The 24,099-nt window shown below is 44.2% G+C and overlaps 1 protein-coding gene across 1 annotated transcript in view; it reads right to left on the bottom strand.

Moving 5' to 3' along the window:
• The window catches only part of LOC141575689 (E3 ubiquitin-protein ligase HERC2-like), a 36,527-nt gene extending 13,321 nt beyond the window's left edge, over positions 1-23,206 (bottom strand). The window contains 7 exon segments of the mRNA XM_074355550.1: positions 6,554-6,658; positions 6,872-7,130; positions 9,973-10,079; positions 19,282-19,342; positions 19,417-19,614; positions 20,826-21,077; positions 22,997-23,206. Coding sequence (XP_074211651.1) covers positions 6,554-6,658; positions 6,872-7,130; positions 9,973-10,079; positions 19,282-19,342; positions 19,417-19,614; positions 20,826-21,077; positions 22,997-23,206 — 1,192 coding nt within the window.
• Between the last annotated feature and the right edge of the window lie 893 nt (positions 23,207-24,099).

A 24,099-nucleotide genomic window follows, 5' to 3' on the forward strand; every position in this document is an offset into this window, starting at 1 on the left:
AATGTCCATAATAGATGACTGGATAAACAGAATGTGGTATATACATACAATGAAATATTACTCAGCCACAACAAAAAATGAAGTTCTGACACATGCTATGACATGGATGAACCCTGGAAACACAATGTAAAGTGAAATAAGTCAGATACACAGAAAATCAAATTTTGAGTGGTTTCACTTATAAGAGGTACCTAGGGTTGTCAAATTCAGAGACAGAAAGCAGATTAGAGGTTGCCAGGGGTTCGTAGAGGGAAGAATGGGGAGTTATTCCTTAATGGATCCCTTACTAATTTGGAGTGGTGAAAAGAGTTTAGAAATAGTGGAGTTAATGTGCAAATTCCCTTAATTATACACTTAAAAGTGACTGAACTGGCAAATTTTATGTTGTATATATTCTGCCATAGTGATAAAATAAATAATAAAAGACACACAAATAAAAAGACTCCCTCTCCTTCTCTCCAATTTCACATCCCATCCAACAAAACATTTACTAGTTTCTTGAGATCCTTTTACTTTTCTTTATGGAAATAGAAGCAAACAAACCCCATTATTCTGGTTCCAGAGACCCCCTCATTGCTTGTAAAAAACATAGTAATTCACCAGGTGGGTAGGACCATGTTTCCCGTTTCACTGTGCACAGAGTACAGCGCTCACCATTTAAGTATGAGCTTTAAAGATCAAAATTATCTCACTAATAATTATCTCACTAATAAGCTTTGTGGAAAGAGAACGTACTCATTCTACCACACCTGGTTCATTTGTTCTGCCAAATATATGCCTGGTGTTGTGTTTCCTGGTTTTGAAACACATTTCACAAAAATCAAAGTCATCACAGTATTTGAATTGAGATCCATTTATAGGAAACATCTGACAGCCACCACATCTATTTTTTAAATAGCCATTGGTTGATAAGAAAAAGATGAGGTCATTTGTTAAGCTTGATTCCAGAGAAAGCCATTCCTCCCAAACAAATCTAGCAATGTAAAAATAAACACTCACGTGATGCCAGGATGGACACTGGGTACCAAATCCATGTCTGATAAGAGCCCAGTTCAGTGAGACTGAGGTAAGTTGACAATAACGTCTTTCCCATTGGCACTGACAGCTAGGACACACAAGAAATTGTCTGGAATAAAATAATTGTCACCAATAAATACTGAAAATTAAAACTATACCTAACCACGTGATATTATATTACAGTTTTCTGTGTTGTACAAAAAGCACTTCTCTCTGGGAGAGACACACTAAGATACTTCTGGATCAACTAACACATGATGGCAATCAGGGATTAGCTTCAAAATAATGGAATCAGGGAACCATGGATGAACAGTTTGGCCAGGAGCTGACAACTGCTGAAGTCAGGTAATAGGCACATGGAGGCTCATAATACTATAATCTCGACTTTTGTATCTGTTTGAAATTTTCCACTTATTGAAGGTTTATTTGTTTGTTTTTAATTACACCAACCAAAAACTCCATTCAGTATCTTAGGGAATAAAAATTACATTAATAATGTTAAGATATCTCTTGCCATATGGTGAAAGCTACTGAAAACATTAACTTCTAAACCAAGTTGTTATTTTTGAAATTTATCTTTGTTTTGATTTGTAAAGCTTTTAAGAATCTCTTAAGTGAAGCAAAATGTTAAACCACAATAAAATGTTACATAAGCCATTTGTTCTTTAGTAACTTAAGAAACTCTAACATCCCTGCCCACTAGGGAAGCACCACCACCGTGGCCATTTCTAATCTAAGCTATCTGGCAGAAAGATGGCTCTCCACAAGGCTGAAACAAAACAAAGCAAAAATGGCACTGAAACAGTTCAAAGACAAAATAAAACCATGCATATATTTAATTATTTTTCTTGCAACTGTTAAAATGGGCATAGTATCCCATGTGATTTGAAATCTCAACAATATCACATTACATATAAACTGAGGAGAATTTTGTGTTTCCAGGTCTTAACACCCATCATTTCTACATTTCCATTTCTTAAACTCAGTCCTAAATTTTTATACAGCATTAATAAAGAGAGAAAAACACTGAGGGAGCTGGCCATTTGGCAGAAGGACTGATGGAACAAGAACCCCAACATGAGACAAAGTCAGCCTGAGACTGTGACAGATAGATATGAAAACAAAACCACTCTAACACATCCAGTCACATCCAATCAAGTCCCAACCACAGTCCCCCTCCTGGTGAGTATGAATGGCTGCTTCCCTGCCAGGCATGACCTCATCCTGACTCAATTATTTCTGCCCTCCAGGGAATATTTATTAACACATCCATTCTTAGGATTACCCCAATTCCTTGAACTCTCCCCTAAATACCCAATGCAAACCCATTAGACTTTGTCACACACACACTTAGAGAGACACTGCCTTCTCCATGGCATGGATCCTCCCACATTGAAGGGAGTTAATACACCTGACTCTGTCCAACAGCAGGGCTGCTCCTCATCGTGAGGGCACTGACAAGCAGAAGGACACTATTTTTATATCATCAGGTTGGCTTGATTCTTGTTGCTCTTGCCCTAGTTTACATTAGTTGATGAGAAGCCAACCCCCAGAGCTTCCCTGCCTAGGTACCATGGCCTTTCCCAAGCCCCGCATTCTGCTGACTCACAGACCCCCACTTGCATTTCAGTGTCGTGACTGAGGCTTTCACAGGAACTCTATCACCAGTCTTGATGTGAGAAGGAGAACCTGGTGGAGGATAGCCTAGAAATTCCAATAAAAAAATGAACTATAGTTAGCATTCATTTCTGGGAACTCTAAAGATCTCATTCAGAAGCAGATGAAGAATGTTCTTACCTACAAGTTCCACGTGAATGAACCTAACCCAGTAAGTGCTCCTTTCTGCTGCCAATCACACTGCACACTGAGGTCATGTAATCCATCTCTATCCAATTTGATAATTTTGCCCACATCTCCTTCACAAACTTCATGTGTTCAACAGCATCTAACCATCATTCCCACCTAAAATTAAAATTGTTTAAAAAGCCTAGTCCAGTGTATAGATGAGTGATCAAATTTAAGTAGCATTATTCTATTCCTAAGGAAAGTTTCTCTAGCACTCAGTATGATCTCAAAATCATTTCACAATACATAGAACTAGGGCTCTTTAGAAAACTGCCTGTCTTGATCTCTGAGGGAGGAAATATGTAACATGAGCCTAGGTCCACATGTGCCATAAAGCAAGGGAGCAGTCAAAAACTAATGGCTCCACATAAAAACTACTAAAGCTGATAAATGAATTTGGCAAGGTAGCAGGATACAAGATTAACATACAGAAGTCAACTGCATTTCTTTACACTAACAATGAAATATCAGAAAAGGAAAGTAAAATTTTAAATTCTCTTTTAAAATCACATCAAAAACAAAGACAAAAAAAACTTGGGAATAAACCTGACCAAGGAGGTGAAAGACTTTTATGTGGAGAACTACAACACACTGATTAAGGCAATCAAAGATGATTTAAAGAAATGGAAAGACATCCCATGCTCTTGGATTGGAAAAATTAATATTTTTAAGATGGCCATACTACCCAAAGCAACCTAGAGATTTAATGCCCCTATCAAATTACCCAGGACATTTTCCACAGAACTAGAACAAATAATCCTAAATTTTATATGGACTCCCAAAAGACCCAATGGCCAAAGCAACATGGAAGAAAAAGAACGAAGCTGAAGGAATAACCCTCCCAGACTTCAGACAATATTACAGAGCTACAGTAACCAAAACAGTGTGGTACTGACATAAAAACACACCTATGGATCAATGGAATAGAATAGAGAGCCCAGAAATAAGCCCACAGACCTACAGGGTGAATTAATCTTCAACAAAGGAGGCAAGAATATACAATGGAGAAAAGACAGTCTCTTCAGCAAGTGGTGTTGGGAAAACTGGACAGCAGCATGTAAATCAATAAGTTATTTAGGACACCTCCTCACACCATACACAAAAATAAATTCAAAATGGCTTAACACCTTAAATATAAGACAGGACACCATAAAAATCCTAGAAGAGAACATAGGCAAAACATTCTCTGACATAAATTGTAGCAATGTTTTCCTAGGTCAGTCTCCCAAAGCAATAGAAATAAAAGCAAAAATAAACAAATGGAACCTAATCAAACTTACAAGATTTTGTACAACAAAGGAAACTAACAAAAGCAAAAAGACAGCCTATGGGATGGGAGAAAATATTTGCAAATGATGCAACTGACAAAGGCTTAATTTCAAGAACATACAAACAGCTCAAATGGTTACCAGAGGGGCAAGGGGGTGGGAAGGGTAAGTTGGGCATCTAGGTACTAACTACTAATACTAATACTAATACTAATACTAATACTAATACTAATACTAATACTAATACTAACACTAATACTAATACTACTAGTACAGATACTAAAATAGATAAACAACAAGGCCTTACTGTACAGCTCAGGGAACTACATTCGGTATCTTGTAGTGACTTGTAAAGGAAAAGAATGTGAAAAGGAATACATGCATGTGCATGGATGACTGAAACAATATGCTGCACACCAGAAACTGACACAGCATTGTAGACTGACTATACTTCAATTAAAAAAATAAAAAGATCAGTGGGTTCCCACATGATCAAGAGGAAAAATGGCTAAAACACATCAAATCCATAATAGCCAATAAATTCATCATAATGATAATAGACAAAACAAAGGTTCTTGGTCAGCTTTACAAGTACCAAGGCACCAATTCATCATTCTGAAAATTGATAACGCAAGTAAGCAAGCAAACAAAAACCAGCCACTATTCTGCCTTTCTATGTGAACTACATTATAGTGACCAGAGCTCATAAGAAAGTTTTCTTTAAAGAACAAAACTCCAGCTAATAAATTCGGGAGGGATGACAAAGTTTTTGACGGGTCTAGAAGGCGACATGAACAACATTGACACACAGATGGTGACAACCAGTGACACTGTGTGCTGGTCCCTATGATACATTCCTGTTAAGGGGCAGCCTGAGCCCAACCACCCTGAAGCCCTCACTCTGACTTTACAGGAGATGCAGAGGAGAGGGAGGAAGACTGTGGGCCGATGTAGTTTTAGCACAAATGGTATGAAAAGGAAAAAGGGAGAGGGGAACTATTCTAGGTTAAAAAACACTTCAGGGACCTATCACCCAAATGTAAGGTATATGATCTTGTTAGTATCAAAATTCAAAGGAATTACTATAGAAAGCCGTTTTTGAGAAAACTGGGAAAATCTGAGCAAGCATTAGCTATGAGATGACAGTGAGGAATCACTGTTCACTCTGTCAGGCAATGTTAGGAAACTGTAAGGTCATTATGTTAAAAATAAAAGCCCTATCTATATGGGATACATATTGACATATTTACAGGTAGAATGAGATGATTTCTGGGACTTTCTCTGAAGTGTACTGACTAGAAGAAAAGAATTAAAGCAGGAAAAGGAAGGATTTAAGGTTGAAAAAACATAACTAAATTTTCAAAAATAGATGGCAGTGAGAATTATATATTTTTTACAAAAGATGGAGGAGTGTATAACTCAGTGGTAGAGTGTGTGTTTAGCATGCACAAGGCCCTGGGTTCAATTCCAGTGTCTCCATTAAATAAACTAAGTAAATAAACCTAACTACCTCTGTCTCCCCTCAAAAGCAAAAACAGGCTGTGAAAGTGTCCAAAACGGGATGACCAAGAAGCACAGGACCCTGTGCCACGTCACTACGGACAAGCCCCCTTTTGTTCTGTGGTGCTGGCCCCCCCATCTGCTGCTCCTCTGTCCTCTCTCCAGCCACAGAGGTACCTGCTGACTGCTATGCCCTCCCCTGCCAGGTCTCTGATTTTCTGAGATCCTCACACATTTATTGAATGAAAGCCTAAGCAAGCCTCCAGCCTGAGACAATAACCTGAATATTCTGGCTCACATACACAGCATAATCGTTGTTACTCATGACGCCAGCTCGTTTTCTGTAAGTCTGGCTCTGGGTTATGACAGCACCAGCAGACTACAAAAGATGAACACATTTTTTTAAATGGTCACCCAGATAAACCTACTTAAAGAGAAAGAAGTATGTGAAATCTCTAATATTAAAAAAGAAAGTGTGAAATATTATGCTATGTTTTCACTGTAAAATTCTTCATTTTTAAAAGATTAATGGCAACAGCACAGTAAGCAGAATTAATCTCAAAACCTTAAAGTATAGAAAATTTCTGACGCATTTCCAAATCAATCCCGTGAAACAACTCACTCAAATCAGAAGTCAATGTGTCATATAAATAATGATTTTTTAAGAGGGAGGGTATATCTCAGAGGTAGAGTGCATGCTTAGCATCCTCGAGGTCCTGGGTTCAATCCCCAGTACCTCCATTTTAAAAAAAATGATTTTTTAATAACATCTCCTCTCATGGGTACCCAACATCATTCAATGCTGGAACAAGGGTCTGTTTTAAAGCTAAAAGTAATTAAGGCACAGAACACCCAGGTAGCACTTAGGAGCCTCCCCATGTGCCTGGCAAAACCAGAAAACCATGGGGCAGCACAGAGGAAACCAGAGCTGGGGACAAATGGCACGAGGGAGGCACTGATCACAGTGTAGGCCGTGTTGTCCACATCCTCCACCACCTCCTCGTCTGAACACTCCTCAGACCCCGTGTCTGCATCCAAGAGATCCGTGACCTACATGTCAGCGTGGTCCAGCAGCCACCTAACCATGGCCTCCACGCCTAGGAGCAGGCACACATGGCACCCCGCGGTGAGGACCATACACCCAGCTGTGCATGGGGCCTCAGACGGCCACATATCCCAGGAGGCCTATGAACAAATAGGTGGGCATGTGAAGTCGAACACCCCCATGGAAAACACAGAACCTGGCAAGCCCGCAGCATTCCCAGGGGTGCCTGTGGGTGACTTGAGCACAAACTTGATGTTCCATCTAGGGAATCCCATTTCCATGAGCTGGATCACAACAGGCAGAGCAGGACCCGGCGACGGCTGGTGCTTCTTTGCTCTGATGGGGTGGACTTGTGGCACGGGGACAGGCATCATGGAGCTACAGGCTTCACACAAGGGACTCGCTGGGTGTGTGGACCCCACAGCCAAACGCTGACACACAGCCAGCACGGCGGCCTAGGCCAATGAGAGCAGAGCAGGGGGCTGTCAGCTGGGGGGAGCAGGGAGTCTAGGAAAGTGGAAATTATGGACAACCACTCCCAACTGCAGTGCAGAAGTGTTATTTCTATACCCAGGCCTACAGGGTATTTTTAGATGAATGGGTAAAAGCATGTTAACAAAGACAGTGACAACTTTCATAGCTTGATGCAGAGGAAAAACATGGTTAAAAAGCTTCTTCAGCACAGACAGAACCTACCTAGTAAATCAGCCAAACAGCAATGTCCAATAAGGAAATTTCACAGCCCTAAAATTTGACCTCTGAGTGGCAACAAGCTGAGGTAGTGAACGCAGAGTGAGGGACTTGAGGAGGCAGGAAAAAGGGACCCCTCCCTTCCCCATGACCAGGCTGTGCCCACAGTCTCCTGCTCTCTTCCATCTGTGGGACAGGCCACAGACAGCACAGAGCCACCTCATGTGCCACAAAATCAACCCCCACCTACTGAGGAGTAACACAACCACTCTGGGGGTTAAACACGGTATAAAAATAAAGGGGACTAAAGAATGTTGGGAAGCAAATTGCAATGAGTCAATGAATCCACGCATCACCAGGGCCTGCAGCTGGGGACTGCCTGCCTCTGGACACCTCACCCCCTCCCTGAACCACCTGAAACTCCCTGCTCATCCACTCTACATCTCATAGCACTGAGACTCGCTGTTTGTTTTAAACTGACCACGTGAGGAAGGAATTAGGAAGAAACAGAAGACATCATTGAGCCTTCCAGTGCTTAGGAAGGGTTAGAATCCTAGGGTTTTGCTGTGAAGTCTGAATAACTCGGAAGTGACAGGCTCCATCCTAAAAGCTTGTAATTCAGAACCAGATTGAGCTAGTGAGTTCCAGTTCTGGCAGTAAGAAGCAGACTAGACTAAGCCTCTGCTGATAATAATTGTGAATTCTGGACAGAGTATTTTTAAAAAACATTTGAAGGCCGGCCCTGGAGAAAACAGGGACAGGTGTGACCCTGACCACAGGGAGGCCCGGGGCAAGCCGTGACAGGGGCGGTGCCCTAGGACCACAGCCAGGGGCCCGCCAGAGCAAGCAGGGTGCGAGAGGACCACGAAGTGCACACGCAGACTACCTGTGACTCCTTGGCTGACCACAAAGCTGAGCCCAGCACAAAGGAACTGCAGGCAGGCCCAGGGCTAGGGAGACGGCATGAGGTCCCAGTCCAACCATGTTTGAGTGCTGTGGTCATGATGTAGAGGTTTCCACTGAAACCTCAGAAGACATTATAAATCCCGTAGAATCAGAGACCAGGAACCAGGACAGAGGGTAAAACAATAATAAAGTGTCACCAAAAAGTCTAGAATCAAGCCTCCAAGGACTAAGGAAAACTGCCAGGCACTGAACTGTCTGCAAAAATAAAGCCCCGTGTTCTCCAGAGGACGTGACAGAGCCCAGAGTCCACACAGCGTAATACCCAAGCCACCCAGCACACAGCAACATTGTTTAGACGTGTGTAGAAGTAGAACCAGTAACTGACTATAACCAGCAGAAAAAAACCAATTAGTAGCAGACCGATGAGTGGCCTAAGTGTCAGAATCAGTAAATAAGAAATTTAATATAGCAATCAGACATATGTTTAAAAATGTACAGTATCAAGGGTGAAATGTGTTTTAAGTGACAGAAAGTGTGAAGAGATGAGAGCCGTCAGGAGACCTGTAAAACTGTAACACAGGAACCAAACAGAAACATGAGATCCAAAAGTATGAAGAATTCCTTGGATGGGTTACAGCAGATCAGACCTGATGAAGCCACACACCTGACCTTTAAAACAGCTCCGTACAGCGAACCAAGCTGATTAACAAAGACACTCAAACAGAAACTCACTAGCAATCCCCAGATGATGGCAGCAGTCTCAGAAAGGAACAGGCGGGCAGGACAGAAAAAACACCCGACAGGGGACTTGGGCGACTTTAACCTGGCCTCTCACCTTAGGTATTCAGACCTAATGAGCAGCTGGCACTTGGTGGGGGTCACAGAAGGCTCTGAACCCTCCTCCCCAGCTGCCCCCGCGCCCAGCATTTCCTGCCTTCTCCCTCTGCACCCGCTGCTTCCTTGCGCTGGATCCTGGCTCCACACAGGGTCTTGGTCTCTGTGGATCTCTACTAGGGTGTTTTCTGTCTGCCAAACTGAGCTCTCAAGGTTTAATTTTTGTCTTTGATGTTTTGTCCAGAATTTCTGACATACTGCACAGCAAGAAGGACTTAAAAATATCTAGTCCTCCATGTGGTGGGCCATGGAAGTCCCCATCATGCTTAGACCTGGTCAGATGTCCCCTCATCAGTGGGAAGATGCCCACAGTCCACCCCTGAGTATGCGGTGCAGCACGTGCTTGGAAACAGGGTGTACACTGAGAGCCTGGCTTCAACAGAGCACGCTCGGGAAAGGCTTTGGTGTGAGCGAGACAAACCAGCAAGTGCCATCTTCCTAGGCTTCACGGGGGTCTTTCAACGACACTGTTTCCTGGGAAAAGATTCCTCCAAGAACACGTGAGCAATGAACTTGTGCTGAATCCGGCTGACTTTTTCAAATAATTCACAGAAATTCAAAATAAGATTAAACTTTAACTCATTCATTCTTTAACCAGTATTGAAACGTTCTATGACAAACATGCTTAACACCTACCTAGTCATAAGAATTATTTTGACATATTTAAAATTCAGACAATATCCTTAAGGAAATCTACCTACACATCTACCAAAAAAAAAAATGTTGACAATCTTGTGTGCTAGATAAAAACTGCCAAGGCTACTACTGACTGTACCTCAAGCTCCTGTTTCTCAAATATGGCCTCACCAGAGACGGCTGGGTGGCCGAGGCTAGTGACTGATGTAAGAGGATCATTGGGGGCTGCAGGCCTTCAGGAGACATGTCCCCAAGGTCAGGGGACACAGCTGCTCCATCTGAATTTGAAAATAAAATAAGAATGACACTGCATTTTCAACCACAAACGTCTTTACTATTTTCTTTTTAACTTTTTTTTAAATTGAAGTACAGTCAGTTACAATGTGTCCATTTCTGGTGTACAGCACAATGTCCCAGTCATGTGTATACATACATACATATATTCGTTTTCATATTCTTTTTCATTAAAGGTTATTATAAGATATTGAATGTAGCTCCCTGTGCTATACAGAAGAAATTTGGTTTTTTTAAACACAGTGCACTGAGTATGTTAAACCAGATATATGATTTCTACGTCACCAAGCGTTAGCCAGCCAAAATGTTCAAGGCTTTCCCACTCCCTGCTTTCTGGCCTTTGTCCTTCTTTAGTTCTTCTGTCTGTCTCTTTAGAGCCAACCAGAGCGACCTCCCAGACTTCAGCCCTTGGTCCAGTTCAGGTCCCTTCTCTGCCTTGTTGAGCACTCACTGCTTCAGAAGCCCTTCTGAACACTCCCAAGTGTGCGCCATGGCCCCAGGGACTGTTCTCTTTCCCCTTGTTCGAACCATAAACTGACACCAATTCCAACTGTGCCATGTGCATAGGGTGATGTCTCCTGTTTTCATCTGAGCAGCTCTGGGTGAGGTGTCTGGCACTTCTCATTTGCCCCGAGCCCACTGACACAATTTCAACTAATCCTCTACTCCAGGGGTTGTAAATTTTTTTGAAGAGCCAGGGAGTAAACAGCTCAGGCTTACTGACCACAGGGTCTGTCACAGCCACTCAACATCTGCCACTGAAGGGCGAAAGTGGCCAGAGGTGACATGTAACAGGAAGGCATGGCTGTGTTTCTATAAAGCTTGATTAAACAGGTGGCTGTGGTGGTCTGGCAAGTCCTGTGATGGACAGCTCCATCTGGAGCCCTTGCTCTGCCCGGAGCATGGGATAGTAACCCTGACTCGGCGCTGCCACAGCTACTTACCAGGGTGACCACAGATCAGCCAGTCCAATTCCCTGGGCACAAATTAACTGACCTCTCCAGCTTTAGCCCCACCATCACTGATAAACCCTGTGCTCCTTGCCAAGTTCAGTACCCAAATACCCTCCTGCTGTCTCCTCCCCCAGGACAGGGACTCCTCATCACCCTACAACCAGGGCCTGCCTCACCCCTCAAAGGCTGCCCTCCCCAGCCCTCAGCTGCCAGCATCCCCAGGACATGAGCGGAACTGTGCTCAGACATCTCACAGCGCATGAGCATGTACCTTGGACAGAGCTACCTGGGTTCATTTTCTCTCCCCACCCTGACTCCAAAGAGTAAAAAAACCATAAACAAGGACTGTCTGGTTGCCCATAATATTTAGCACAATGTCTTTCAACAGTAGATAGTCCAAAACTTTTTCAAAGCTTTGGGTTTTTTCCTATTCAAAATTATATCAGCTCATTCTAGAAAACTAAAGCCATATAGAAAAGTACAAAGAAAATAAAGTCAGCTGAATTCTCCTGTCACTCTCTGTGGCAAATCTACAGATATACGTACACAGCAATGCACTTTTTTTTTTTATCATTTTCACGTTTCCATGGTAAGGGGCACACACATGCACCACCACTGTGAACAGCACCATGGCATGCTACCGTTCCGGTACACCGCCTAGTGATGGGCACTGAGGCATCTCTAGTTTTCAGCATAAAAACAGGACCAACAAAAAAAAGCCACAATAAGCATCTATAAACACATTTCATCGTGCCTTTCCATGTGATCAATTCCCACAAAATGACTTGCTAATCAATGGATGTACAGATATAGATATGAGTGGACATGCATTTTAAAGTCTAGCATGCCCTCAGATGCCCAGTGGACGGTTGTACCAACTTAACCCCCCCCCCAGCAGAGTGTCAGAGGAGCCCCACTTCGTGTGCACCGGGAGCCTTGTTAAAAATGCAGATCCTGAATTCTTAGGTCTGGGCTGCGGCCTGAGGGCCCACACCTCTAACAAGCTCCTATGTGCCACCATCGCTGCTGGTCCTGGGGCCGCACTTTGACCATCGAGACAGCAGAGCACTGTTTCCCTCCCTCCCCTCGGGCTTTGTCTTTCTCACTCGTGGTCTGTGTTTCATCAGTTACTGGCCTGGTGGCACATCTTCCTTGTGCACGTAGAAGCCATCTGTAGTCCCCCTTTTACGGGCCACCCGTATGTGTCCCTTGGCTGCCTTTCTTACAGGTCTGTAAGGGCTTCTAGAAAGTCACCTGCATGAGCAGCTGCCGCGTCCAGAACAGCTGGCTGAGACAAGAGCTGCCTGAGCTGGTCCTGGAGGGAAAGCAGCGTGCGGACGGCCTTCAGGACGCAGTGTCAGAGCTGGCCCCTCAGCAGGCCCAGGTCTCCTTGTCCTGGGGGACAAAAGGCCTCAGAAGGGAGGGTGCAGGCTCTCCCCTCAGCAGGGGTCGGCCTTGGGGAGGGCTCTGCCCCGAGGGACCCATCTGACCTTGCAAAGCCTGGCAGTGATGAAGGGCTTGCCCTTCCCCGGGCTGTGGGTGAGCATCCTCCTCCGCCCTGGGGTCTCCCCTGCCACGTGTTGCCTCGGGTCGGGGTGAGGATGCGATGATTTAACACAGTTAGGGCCATGTTAGCTACTGCCAGTATGATCAAGTGTTTCCCAAGTCGCTGAAATTTCACCCAGACACCTATGTCATAAATAACATACTTTCACCTTTTCTTGCCAAGACTCATACAACAAAATTTTGTCAGATACTCACGACACACAGTTCTCTAATGTAAAGATCATGGCACTCTGTAGGATTGTAGAGCAGGCAGATAGCTAGATATGAGCAGAGAAAGGGGGACCCGGGCCAAATGGCAGGAACTGAGCAGAAACGAGGGGCATGGGGCCAAATGCAGGAAACCCTACATCATGTAAGCACCAGGGGTCCCTGGGTAGAAAAGAAAGGCAGGAACTTCTGGGCTGAAAAGCAGTCTCATATTTTGGAGTGACAAGCGGCCTGGAGGCTGACAAAGAAAGGTGGGAAAAGGCAGGAATCTCGTGTCCCAATGTAACCTTTTACTCATTGTGCCCTCATTTCCAAAAAATTGGCCTTGCAGATTACAAGTACCCATCATGCACCAATACCATGACACTTCCAATCTGGACTAAATAAGGACAAAAATCCCTCCTCCCTTCAGGAAGGTGGAGTTGGGATGAAACCAGGAAATATGACGCCAAACTCTTCACTTCCTAATGAATATTCTGCCCGATCACTTGTACTCTATGTAACCAACTTGCCAAAGAAACTCAGCACAGCTGCTCACCCGAGCCTGCCCGCTCTCCCCTTGAGTGTGTGCTGTCCATGCCTTAGTAGATCCTCACTCTACTTTCTTTTTTTTTTTAACATTTTTTATTGATTTATAATCATTTTACAATGTTGTGAAAAATTCCAGTGTTCAGCACAATTTTTCAGTTATTCATGGACATATACACACTCATTGTCGCATTTTTTTCTCTGTGAGTTATCATAACATTTTGTGTATATTTCCCTGTGCTATACAATGTAGTCTATTCTACAATTTTGAAATCCCAGTCTATCCCTTCCCACCCTCCACCCCCCTGGTAACCACAAGTCTGTATTCTTTCTCTGTGAGTCTATATCTGTCCTTTATTTATGCTTTGTTTTTGTTTGTTTTTGTTTTTGTTTTTTAGATTCCACATATGAGTGATCTCATATGGTATTTTTCTTTCTCTTTCTGGCTTACTTCACTTAGAATGACATTCTCCAGGAGCATCCATGTTGCTTCAAATGGCATTATGTTGTCAGTTTTTATGGCTGAGTAGTATTCCATTGTATAAATATACCACATCTTCCTTATCCAGTCACCTGTTGATGGACATTTAGGCTGTTTCCATGTTTTGGCTATTGTAAATAGTGCTCCTATGAACATTGGGGTGCAGGTGTCATCCTGAAGTAGATTTCCTTCTGGATACAAGCCCAGGAGTGGGATTCCTAGGTCATATGGTACATCTATTCCTAGTCTTTTGAGGAATCTCCACACTGTTTTCCATAGTGGCTGCACCAAACTGCATTCCCACCAGCAGTGTAGGAGGGTTCCCCTTTCTCCACAGCCTCTCCAGCATTTGTCATTTGTGGATTTTTGAATGACGGCCATTCTGACTGGTGTGAGGTGATAACTCATTGTAGTTTTGATTTGCATTTCTCTGATAATTAGTGATACTGAGCATTTTTTCATGTGCTTTTTGATCATTTGTATGTCTTCCTTGGAGAATTGCTTCTTTAGGGCTTCTGCCCATTTTTGGATTGGGTTGTTTATTTTTTTCTTATTGAGTCGTATGAGCTGCTTATATATTCTGGAGATCAAGCCTTTGTCGGTCTCACTTGCAAAAATTTTCTCCCATTCCGTAGGTTTTCTTCTTGTTTTATTTCTGGTTTCCTTTGCTGTGCAGAAGCTTGTAAGTTTCATTAGGTCCCATTTGTTTATTCTTGCTTTTATTTCTTCTAGGAGAAAAGTTTTGAAATGTATGTCAGATAATGTTTTGCCTATGTTTTCCTCTAGGAGATTTATTGTATCTTGTCTTATGTTTAAGTCTTTAATCCATTTTGAGTTGATTTTTGTATATGGTGTAAGGGAGTGTTCTAGCTTCATTGTTTTACATGCTGCTGTCCAGTTTTCCCAACACCATTTGCTGAAGAGACTGTCTTTATTCCAATGTATATTCTTGCCTCCTTTGTCAAAGATGAGTTGACCAAAAGTTTGTGGGTTCATTTCTGGGCTCTCTATTCTGTTCCATTGGTCTATATGTCTGTTTTGGTACCAATACCATGCTGTCTTGATGACTATAGCTCTATAGTATTGTCTGAAGTCTGGGAGAGTTATTCCCCCAACCTCTTTCTTTCTCTTCAGTAATGCTTTGGAAATTCTAGGTCTTTGATGGTTCCATATGAATTTTATTATGATTTTTTCTAGTTCTGTGAAATATGTCCTGGGTAATTGGATAGGGGTTGCATTAAATCTGTAGATTGCCTTGGGCAGTGTGACCATTTTGACAATATTGATTCTTCCAATCCAAGAGCATGGAATATCTTTCCATTTTTTAAAGTCTTCTTTAATTTCCTTCATCAATGGTTTATACTTTTCTGTGTATAATTCTTTCACCTCCTTGGTTAGATTTATTCCCAAATATTTTATTACTTTGGGTGCTATTTTAAAGGGGATTGTTTCTTTACTTTCTTCTTCTGTTGACTTATCATTAGTGTAGAGAAATGCAACTGATTTTTGAACGTTAATTTTGTAACCTGCTACCTTGCTGAATTCTTCAATCAGCTCTAGTAGCTTTTGTGTGGACCTTTTAGGGTTTTCTATATATAGTAACATGTCATCAGCATATAATGACACTTTTACCTCTTCTTTTCCAATTTGGATCCCTTTTATTTCTTTCTCTTGCCTGACTGCTGTGGCTAGGACTTCCAGGACTATGTTGAATAGGAGTGGTGATAGTGGGTATCCTTGTCTTGTCCCAGATTTTAGTGGGAAGCTTTTGAGTTTTTCACCGTTGAGTACTATGCTGGCTGTAGGTTTGTCATATATAGCTTTTATTATGTTGAGATATGTTCCCTCTATACCCACTTTGGCAAGAGTTTTTATCATAAATGGGTGTTGAATTTGATCAAATGCTTTTTCTGCATCGATTGAGATGATCATGTGGTTTTTGTCCTTTCTCTTGTTGATGTGATGTATTACACTGATTGATTTGCGTATGTTGAACCGCCCTTGTGTCCCTGGGATAAACCCCACTTGGTCATGATGTATAATCTTTTTTATGTGTTGTTGGATTCTATTTGCTAAAATTTTGGTGAGGATTTTGGCGTCTATGTTCATCAGTGATATTGGCCTATAATTCTCTTTTTTTTTTTGTAGTGTCTTTGCCTGGTTTTGGTATCAGGGCGATGGTGGCTTCATATAATGAGTTTGGGAGTATTCCCTCCTTTTCAATCGTCTGGAAGAGTTTGAGAAGGACTGGTATGAGTTCTTCTTTGTATGTTTGGTAGAATTCCCCGGTGAAGCCGTCCGGTCATGGACTTTTATTTGTAGGGAGGTTTTTAATTGCTATTTCTATTTCCTTTCTAGTGATCGGATTGTTCAAGTGTTCAGATTCTTCTTGATTCAGTTTTGGTGGACAGTATGTTTCCAGAAACTTGTCCATCTCCTCTAGGTTATCCAGTTTGGTTCCATATAGTTTTTCATAATATTCTCGTATGATATTCTATATTTCTATTTTGTTTGTGGTAATTTCTCCATTTTCCTTTCTTATTTTGCTAATTTGTGCTCTCTCTTTTTTCTTCTTTGTGAGTTTGGCCAGAGGTTTGTCGATTTTATTTACTTTTTCAAAAAACCAGCTTTTGGTTTGGCTAATTTTTTCTTTGGTCTTGTTAATCTCTATTGTATTTAATTCCCCTCTGATCTTTATTACTTCCTTCCTTCTGCTGCTTTTTGGGGCTTTTTGTTCTTCTTTTTCTAATTCATTCAGGTGGTGGGTTAAATTGTTTATTTGAGATTGTTCTTTTTTGAGGAAGGCCTGTATCGCTATAAACTTCCCTCTTAGCACTGCCTTTGCTGTGTCCCATAGGTTTTGAGTGGTTGTGCTTTCATTATCATTTGTCTCAAGGTATTTTTTAATTTCAGCTTTGATTTCCTCATTGATCCATTGTTTTTTCAATAACATATTGTTTAATCTCCATGCTTTCCTTTTTTTCTCCTTTGTTTCTCTATTGTTGATTTCCAGTTTCATGGCATTGTGGTCAGTAAAGATGCTTGAGATAATTTCTATCTTCTTAAAATTGTTGAGGTTTCTTTTGTGCCCAAGTACATGATCGATCCTGGAAAATGTTCCATGTGCACTTGAAAAGAATGTATATCCTATTTTGGGGGGGTGTAATGCTCTGAAAATATCCACCAAATCTAGTTTTTCTATTGTAGTATTTAATTTCTCTGTTGCCTTCTTTATTTTCTGTCTGGAAGATCTGTCTAGTGATGTTAATGCAGTGTTAAAATCTCCAACTATGATTGTATTCCCATCAATATCCCCCTTTATCTCTGTTAGTAATTCTTGTATGTACTTAGGTACTCCTATACTGGGTGCATATATATTAATGAGTGTAATATCTTCATCTTGTATCACTCCTTTAATCATTATAAAATGTCCTTCTTTATCTTTCTTTATGGCCTTTGTTTTAAAGTCTATTTTGTCTGAAATCAGTACTGAAACACCTGCTTTTTTGGCTTTTCCATTTGCATGGAATCTCACTCTACTTTCTTAACCACCGTGTCTCATCTGAATTCTTTCTGGGATGGCTCAAGAACCTGCATGCCGGATACATCTACAGGCAACAGGATCTTATCTAATCAAATGACTGCAGTGATGTCCAAGGGCCAATGGAGGAACAGACCAGGGAAGCCGCCACAAAGGTGAAGGCAGACCACAAGGAGAGCCAGACCAGCCACAGCAGCAGCATCCAAAGCAGGACAAGCCAGAGGCCACAGCAGGCAGTGTGGGGACGTGGGGACTGGGGACATGGGCACGGGAGGACACGGGAGGAGCCAGAGGTGCCTCTGGGGTGCCGAGCTCGAATACTCAGCAGACAGGGTTATTCACCGTGACAGGAAACACTGGCCAAGGGACAAATTTAGTTTAACTATGGACATGCAGTGGTTTACATGCACCTCGCCCACCAGCCAGATATGAGAAATGGAGAACCATCATAAATGCTGCAGCAGGAATTACAGGACTGGGGAGAAATGGGAGAGAAAACTCAAGAAGAGTGGGCAGAGTGAGCCACAAGTGACGGACACAACCACAAGGATGCCTAATGTGCAAAGAATAGTCAGGGAGAAGAATTCCGAAAGGACACAGTAGGGGCAACGTTAGGGAAATGGAGAGCATCACCTCAGACCAAAGGCAGAGCCAGAGCAGGGCTGGCCTCGGCCTCAGACAGGCAGCCACGGTCCACAGACACAAAGCGAGGCAGGCCCAGGCACACAGGCCCTGTCGGGTCTGGCTATGATGAGACACAGAGCAACACTCCCGAAGGGCAACTAGGCTGGGGGGCCTTGGCTGGGGGGGTCAACATGCAGGGAGAGAACACAGACTTCTCTTCAAAAAGCGTGTTCAGAGTAAACGCTGGCACCAGGAGGTGGGGAGTCCTGGGGGTTCTCTGGGTGCCACCTCCACCACGGCATCATTCTTGGTGTCACACACACTCATCACCATGCCCGCTGTCACTCAATCAGTGGTCAGTCCATCTGAACCCAAAGACTTCGGCAGTGACAGACCTGCTCTGACAAAACAAGATGTGGTTCAAACGATTCTAGTTAAGGCTGTAGCTCCTTCATCAAGAAGCGCGTGTACTGACCTGCAAAACTGTGTTTAGGTCATTTCTTTATTTCGTGCTTTTCCAAATTGCTGCCAGCGAAGTTCACCAACTTAGCCCAGAGAGCATGGGCTCCGTGAAGGGAAAGTTGGTGCCGCTGAACGCCAGGAGGGGAGCTGAAGGCGGAGAGCAGGGGCCTTCAACGTGTGTCCAGTGAGCAGAGCACATGGATGTTCTGAAACCCATCAGAGCCACGAGTCTTAATTCTGAAACACCACATGTAGATGTAAGTCTTTTTACATCTGAAAATAATGTTAAAAGATGACACTGGAGGCAAAGAATTACATGTACAGTAAATAGAAACTAAATTAATGTTTTCTTTACCAACATGTCAGCAATAATTACATCAGGGTGGTGGTTACTAAATTTTTAGGTATTTTCTACAACATGCACATATTCCTGTAATTATCAAAAATAGTATTTTATTGAAAGATATGGTCAGGTCTTTGTTGGGTTACATCAAAGTAATATAAATCACTTTCTCTATGTATCCCTAATTCACAGGTTTAAGATGACTCTAGCTGCCACATAAACCATGTCACTCAACATAATTATTATGGATTTTGTACATGAAGAAAGATCACTTAAGGGAATCATATTTAGGTTTGTTTTGAAAGTTAAGCTGTTCAATAAAAAATAAATTTCATTAATTCACAGTTTAAAAATAATGAAAACTAACTTATACTTCCACAGTGCCTTCTAAGTAGCTAATGCCCTTTCACGTCTTTTTGAGGCTAAAATAAGACAAATGAGCTACTAATCTATGTAATCCTGTGAGATAGGTCCAACTCACCACTGGAGTGCGAGGTGAAAAGGAAGAAAGGCAGACGGGCTTCCTGAATTTGGATGGCGTCCTAGAAGGCAGACATAAACGGCCAGAATCAAGTTCTTCCCACTTCACCCAGGAACTGAACACAGGTTCACCTACCGGCTTCAGCTGGTTCAGGGGGCACACACGACAGGCAGGCATGTCACAGAGCTGCATGGTGATCCTGCCCTTCGGGGTGATGGGAGTCACAGTGCCTTCTCCAAACTCCTCACACATGACTTTTCCTCCCAGGTGGAACTGACTGTCGATGCCTCTGACCACAGCCAGGACCACCGTGAGGCCCCCCACCTCCGGGTCCTTGGGGTCAGGAAACTAGCCCTCCCACAGGGCCTAGCACAGACAGACAGCAAGCTTGAGGGGCAGAGTCCAGGGCGCTGCCTGCTTCTTACACTTACAATTAAGCTGAATTCATTTCTAGACTAGTTTCTTCAGTCTTTTTTTCCAGGAACAAAATATTTAAAAATATATCTTTGAATAAAATGCAGTGTTTAAGAGGGGAGGGTAGAGCTAAAGTGTGAGAGACATGCTTGGAACGCACAAGGTCCTGGGTTCAATCCCCAGTACTTCCATCGAAAAACAAAATAAATTAACAAATAAACCTAATTACCTACCCCCTGAAAAAAAAAACAAACTAGAGCCTTTAAAAAGGGAATTTCAAAGCGAAATCAACATCCTACAGGGAAACCCCAGCAGATGTGAAAAGGCGCGTGGCACCACCCCCTCGGTCTGCCTCCTAGCGCCCCCTCCCACTGGGGAGCCTGCCAGAGCCAGACGGTGCTGCCGGGCACCACTTTCTACAAAGAAGCACTCGGCACAACCTTTACTTTTAATTGACCTCCATCACGTATTTTCAAGGAGAAACTACTTCACAGATACATTACAATTTCACTGACTCAGTGGGAGAGGAACAGGAGACTTTCGAGTTAGCTCAAAGGACTTTCTTTTGTCTTTTTCTTTTTTTTATGAGGGGAAGTAATTACGTTGAGATATATCTATATCTATATCTATATCTATATCTATATCTATATCTATATCTATAGATAGATAGATAGATAGATGATTGATTGATAGATAGATAGATAGATAGATAGATAGATAGATAGATAGATAGATAGATAGATACACACACAAACACAAATATGGAGGTACTGAGGATTAAACCCTGGACTTTGTGCATGCTAGGCACCCACTCTGCCACTGAGCTCTACCCTCCCCACTCAAGGTACACTTTACATGTTAAAAATCTCTGAAGCACGTGTAGCAACTCAACCTCCTTAAGGAATTTCATCCCCTCACCCTCCCTGGGCAGTAGGGAGATAACTCACAATTCCAACAGCAGTTCTCTGTGAGGGAACATCCTATTGTTTTTAAATCTCACGTTTTACACATCCTTCATGATCTTATTCATATTTAATCTGTGTCCTAAATTCCCAGCCCAAGGCTAAGAAGTCTGCAAAGCAGAATGAGACTCAGAGGTTTCCATGAGGTTTATCCAATTTGACTCTGACCTGACCATGACCCTGTCTGCTCATCTGGGGGCCCCACTTGGGCACCTGGGGCCTCTGCTCCCTCCTGGCTGGCAGCGGCCCTGAGGCAGGGTGGCATCCCGTGACCTGCTCAGACCTATGGACCAGCCGCTCTTCCCCAGCCACGGCCAGGCCCTCCTGCTCTCCCGGCTTCCAGGGACACCGCCCTTCAGGCCGATGCTCACTCTCACACTCAGTCACTCTCACCCAGACACATGCACGGACACTCACACCCTGGCACAATCACACATACACCTTCTCAGTCATTCAGTTACTCACACATTCACTTGTTCACACTCACACCCATATTCAGTCTCACTCTCACAAACTCACACTCACATGTACCAACTCACACATACACTCAAGCCAGCACACACACACACACACTCGCTGCCCTCACTTCCACCTCTCCACACTTAACACCCTCACATCCACATACTCAAACACTTCAGTGGGTTGAACTGTATCCCCCCAAAGTCATCTTCACCCAGAACCTCAGCTGTGACCTTATTTGGAAATGAACTCTTCACGTGTATAATGAAGGTCAGGATTGAGATGACATTATACTGCATTAGGATGAACCCTAAACCCAAGGAAAGCCCTTAGAAGAGGCAGAAAAGGACAGGGGAGGCGTCCAAGTGAAGATGAGGCAGACACAGGAATGCTGTGGCCACAAGCCAAGGAAGTCTGGGAGGACACGGACACACGCACCCACTCTCACATGACAGACTCACAGCCCTGTTCTGACTCTGGCCCACAGTACTCCCTGCATATATGTCCTGTCCGTCCTTCCCCTCTCCACCACCATGCGCAGCAGTCCATGTAAAGTCTTGGTGGCTTCACTCTGCATGACTTCAGGGTGGACTCCAGCAGACAGAGTTCACAGTAAATTAACAGTGCTGGTGAGCATCATTGCAGTGGGGTGAATGTTCCCTTCAATTTGTTCAAGCTTCTGAAAAAGATCAAAATTAGAAACTATACTCCCAAATAAATGGGAAAGTGTCTCCTCGTGTAACAGGGATTTAACAACACATTCTTTTCTTACTTTGGACAGGGAAGCAGCTCTTTACATATAAAGACAGAATTCAGGACCCACTAAACAAACACCCTATTCAGCTCCATCCCTACCTTCTTCAAAGGAAACAAGCTTTTTAAATTATGGAGATTTTTTTAAATCAATTTCAGCATACAGCTCAGAAGAACTAAAATGATTACAAAAACTCACTTCTCAGAAAAACATCTCATCATATGTCAAAAGCTGGTTGCTAATGAGCTGGGTGTGCACTGGATGAAGATAAGGTGGCTGTCTCCATGGACAGGGAGCTAGGGGTGCACATGTGCAGGCCACCTTACTGTCACTTGGCCAGCCCTACTCAGGCCCTGACTTCCTGAGTGAAGCCCCCAGCAGAGAGCTGGGAGGAGGCGCACCTCACCGGGACACTGTCAGATGGAATGATAACATAACCCGCACTGACCCAGGAGGGGCCACACAGCGCCACACACACTACTCCTAATCCACCCTGAGCAGATGTCATCCGTGTACATCTGATGCAAGGAGTGGCACACACACAAGGGGCGGGCACGAAGCACTGCCTCTGACACCTTCCACACCACTTTTTCTCTGATGAGCTCAGCCTCTCGGGTTTCCTCTCCTAACCATAAAAGTGACTTCTGAAGCCTGCCCGTGCTGTGCATGCAGCTGACACTGGAGCCCCAAGGAAAATCGCTGGCCTCCTGGACGGTCTCACCAAGATCTCAACATCCCAAGGTCTGAAAAAGTCCTGAAGCCCTCCTCCCACAACCTGCATCTCCTTAACCTTGAGGTCACACTAAACTCCCACCTCCGCTTTCCCTAAGGCTGTAAAGTACTGAATCACTACTCCACTCTACGTGCCTGAGAGCGGGACCTCGGGGGCTAAGGTGACAGAAGGAAGAAGGCGTGCTCTGGTGTGGCAGGGTAACACCCACTCCAGGCACTGGCTCACTACCTCAGACACCAGCTCAGGGTCCCCAGAAAGCCCACCAGCGGCGAGGACACAGCCAGCCCTGCCCTCTCCCTCCCACCACACTGTCTCCAAGGAAAACAGGAGTCAAGTCCAGCAGAATCACCTGGGGCCTGTTTAAACCTGACCTTCTGGGAAAGCCTGGCCTACAGTGCTGCTCTCACTCCCAGATGAAAGGATGGCCGGCCAGCACGTGCCCACAGCTTGCCAGGTCCCCTGGCACCCACCAGAGTCATCCCCTGTGTCCGAGTCCTCTGCGGAGGGCTGCATGGAGGCCGGCAGCTCTGCCAGCTTCAGGTCATACTTCCCCTCCTTTCCCGTCCTGTGTGATTTGGTGCTGCCCATGTCCCACTGGACCATGATCCACCCATCCTCTCCAAGTTCACCCACCACATGGCCGAGGCCAGGAGGAGGTCTGTCCTGGGGAAGCTGAAACAGAGACTGGTTAAGAGGGCAAGGGCCGGTCTGTCACATGAATATGGCCTGTGAGGGTGGCTGCAGCTCTGGGCACAGGCTGCGTGTCCACAGAGGGCTCCAGACCCACTACAACATGCACAACTCATGCCATATGTGCAGCTCATACCATCACTGCACAGTGAACGCCGTCACCTCACAGGGAATGCTGTCACCGCACAGAGAACACCGGGGCTAACTTGCCCATGCTCCTTTACCAAAGAGGTAGCTGGGAAGGTGTCACCTCAATCGGCACCCTCTAAGCCAATGTGGAGATGAGACTTTCCAGCCTGGTCCTGCCACCCTGCTCCTTGGCCCCTCCATCCCTCTCGGGGCTTCACGAGGTCAGAACCTCAAACAAGCACCAGCACCGCCTCATTCCCGCTCATTCTTCACTTTTCCTCTGACCCTAGAGTGAACCTCCACCTCCTATTTCTATGAGTAAGAGCTGTTTTTAGGATGCTGCTGTCTGTTCTGGACACCGATTCTGAGATGATTCTCAGGAGGCGTGTGCTTAAGAATGAGGCTGAGAACACTGGGACATGAGAAGGCGGCTCTACATCACAGGAGGGTGAACGCGGTCCTGAGCCAGTGGCCAGGGCAGTGGTGCAGGGCCCGGCCCTTGACCTCCACCCGGGGTGACCCCGCAGAGACGTGGGAGGAAGGGGCTCGGGGGAGAAGACAAAAGGTGGGCCCCCCAAGCCCGGCCTGCAGCTGCCAGGCTGGGGCACTGACAGGCATGTGGCCATCAGCTCACAGAGGCCACGCCAGAGCTCTCTCGACTTGATTATTCAGACAAG

Source organism: Camelus bactrianus, chromosome 31, assembly GCF_048773025.1.
Source record: "Camelus bactrianus isolate YW-2024 breed Bactrian camel chromosome 31, ASM4877302v1, whole genome shotgun sequence".
Classification (NCBI taxonomy): domain Eukaryota; kingdom Metazoa; phylum Chordata; class Mammalia; order Artiodactyla; family Camelidae; genus Camelus; species Camelus bactrianus.